This window comes from Fukomys damarensis, unplaced genomic scaffold, assembly GCF_012274545.1.
Source record: "Fukomys damarensis isolate Sample0158 unplaced genomic scaffold, DMR_v1.0_HiC HiC_scaffold_37, whole genome shotgun sequence".
Taxonomy (NCBI): Eukaryota; Metazoa; Chordata; class Mammalia; order Rodentia; family Bathyergidae; genus Fukomys; species Fukomys damarensis.
Window position 1 is genome coordinate 509,896 of NW_022900949.1, and position 1,907 is coordinate 511,802.

The following is a 1,907-nucleotide window of genomic DNA, read 5'->3' on the forward strand; positions in this document are numbered from 1 at the left end:
CGGGGTGCAGCCGCAGGGGCCCCAGCCCGGAAAGCGGGGACAGACAGGGCGACAGAGGGGGCGGGGAGGAAGAGAGGCCGAAGGACGGGAGGGACGAATGGGGAAACAGATGCAGAGCACAGGGGACCCGGGGACGGTGGGGGACGGACACAGAGGCGGAGACCCCAGAGTGCCGCTGGGCTGCGCTCCGAGCCCCGGTCCAGCGCTCTGAGATGCCTCAGGTCAGGCTGCACCCCGACCCAGTCAGGGCCCTGAGGCCCCAGCCGCACCCACCCTTCCTGCCTCTGCCTCCTGAAGAGGACCAGGGGTCCCACCAGGCCCGAGGAGCAGGGCACGGGGGACCTGGCTGGTGCGAATCCCAGGAGGGCTGGAGGGGGTGATGGGAGGTGGGGACTGACCCGCAAGACAGCAGGGGGAGGGAGGCAGCCAGAGCTGGGAACAGCACCGGGAGCCGGAGGGACCCCTGGGTCACACAGCAACCAGACTCCGCCTCCTGTGTCCAGGCCAAGCCCATCCTCACCTCCCCGGGCCCAGCCAAGAGCTCAACCTACACACACGCCCCAGAGCAGACCACATGGAGTGGGCGGAATGCCCAGCGTCTTTACGTTTAAATATCTGGGCCTTTTCAGTGGGGAAACTGACGTTGGTGTAGGAGCTCGCCGTTCCCTCTCCTGCAAGGAAAGGGACTGTGGTGCCCGTGTGTAATGGAAGCCGTGGGGGTCCTGACTCCAGTGGCTCCATTCAGTTTCGTTTGTGAGGCAGAAATTCGAGCAACAGGAGATAGAGATACAACCCAGGACAGAGTGGCATTTGTCCCTAGAACCACAGCTCTCCTTCTAGGAATGGACCCTCTGCTCACACGTTCACTCATGCCAGGATCCACGGAAAACCCGCAGGTTCAGGAGGATGGGTGCCCAGTGCTGCTGTTTGCATAGGAAGTAAAATAATGCCCAGCACAGCGTGTGCGAGGAGGATGTGTGGACTGTTTCCGGGGTCACCGGAAGCGGTTCTGCTCTTGCAACTGGCAGGGAGAGAAGGGGCTGGAGCGGACAGATCCCTCTTCCCCTTGCAACAGTATTTGCGGGTGCTGGGGATTGAATCCAGGGCGTTCGTACTGAGCCACATCCAACCCTTTTTAAATTTTGAGACAAGGCCTTGCTAAGTTGGCCAATTGTTAAACTGCCATGTGATCCTTCTGCCTCAGCCCCCCATGCCACCATGCCTGGCTTCAGTGCAGCAATTTTGGTTGCTGTGGGCTTTGGGTTTTTTTGTTTGGGGGTTGTTTTTTGTTGTTGTTGTTGTTGTTGCTTTTTGAGACAGGGTCTCACTATGTAGTTAAGGCTGACCTGGGACTCACTGTGTAGCCCAGTCTCGTACTCACAGCGATCCTCCTGCCTCAGCCTCCTGAGTGCTAGGATTGCAGGTGTGGGCCACCACGCCCAGCTTGGTTGCTGTGGGTTTTGTAAAACATGCATGCATTGCCTGCATAAACAGAGAAATGCTTTTCAAAGGGAACAAAGAGATGAAAAGGAAGGAAATGGAAGGCATCGGAGGCCTGGCACCGTAATCCCAGCACTGGGGGAGGCGGAGGCAAGAGGAATGTAAATTTACCCCGACCGGGCAATTTAACAACTTAGGGAGACCTTCCATTAAAAACTAAATTAATTAAAATTAAAATTCCTAAAGGGCTGGGGAATTAGCTCAATGGGGAGGCCCTGGGTTCAATCCCCAGTCCTGGACAGCGGGGAGCTGGCGGTGGAGGAAGCTGCCAGGAGAAGGAACAGCGCTGGGTCCCCAGGCACCGCAGCATCGGCGAGGGACGGCCTCCGACACCCGACCCGTGCTGCCCGGCTCACCCCCGCCTTGGAGCCCTGTTCCCAACCCGAGGCGCGTATGGGGAGCCTGAG

At 58.8% G+C, this 1,907-nt stretch overlaps 1 protein-coding gene across 1 annotated transcript in view; it reads left to right on the forward strand.

Annotated features, from left to right (window-relative positions):
- Positions 1–1,907, forward strand: part of Unc13a (unc-13 homolog A) — a 54,232-nt gene that overhangs the window by 6,202 nt on the left and 46,123 nt on the right. Inside the window, exon 2 of the mRNA XM_033759364.1 lies at positions 1,743–1,891. Within this exon, the coding sequence (XP_033615255.1) occupies positions 1,743–1,891 (149 nt within the window). The remainder of the gene's footprint in view (positions 1–1,742; positions 1,892–1,907) is intronic.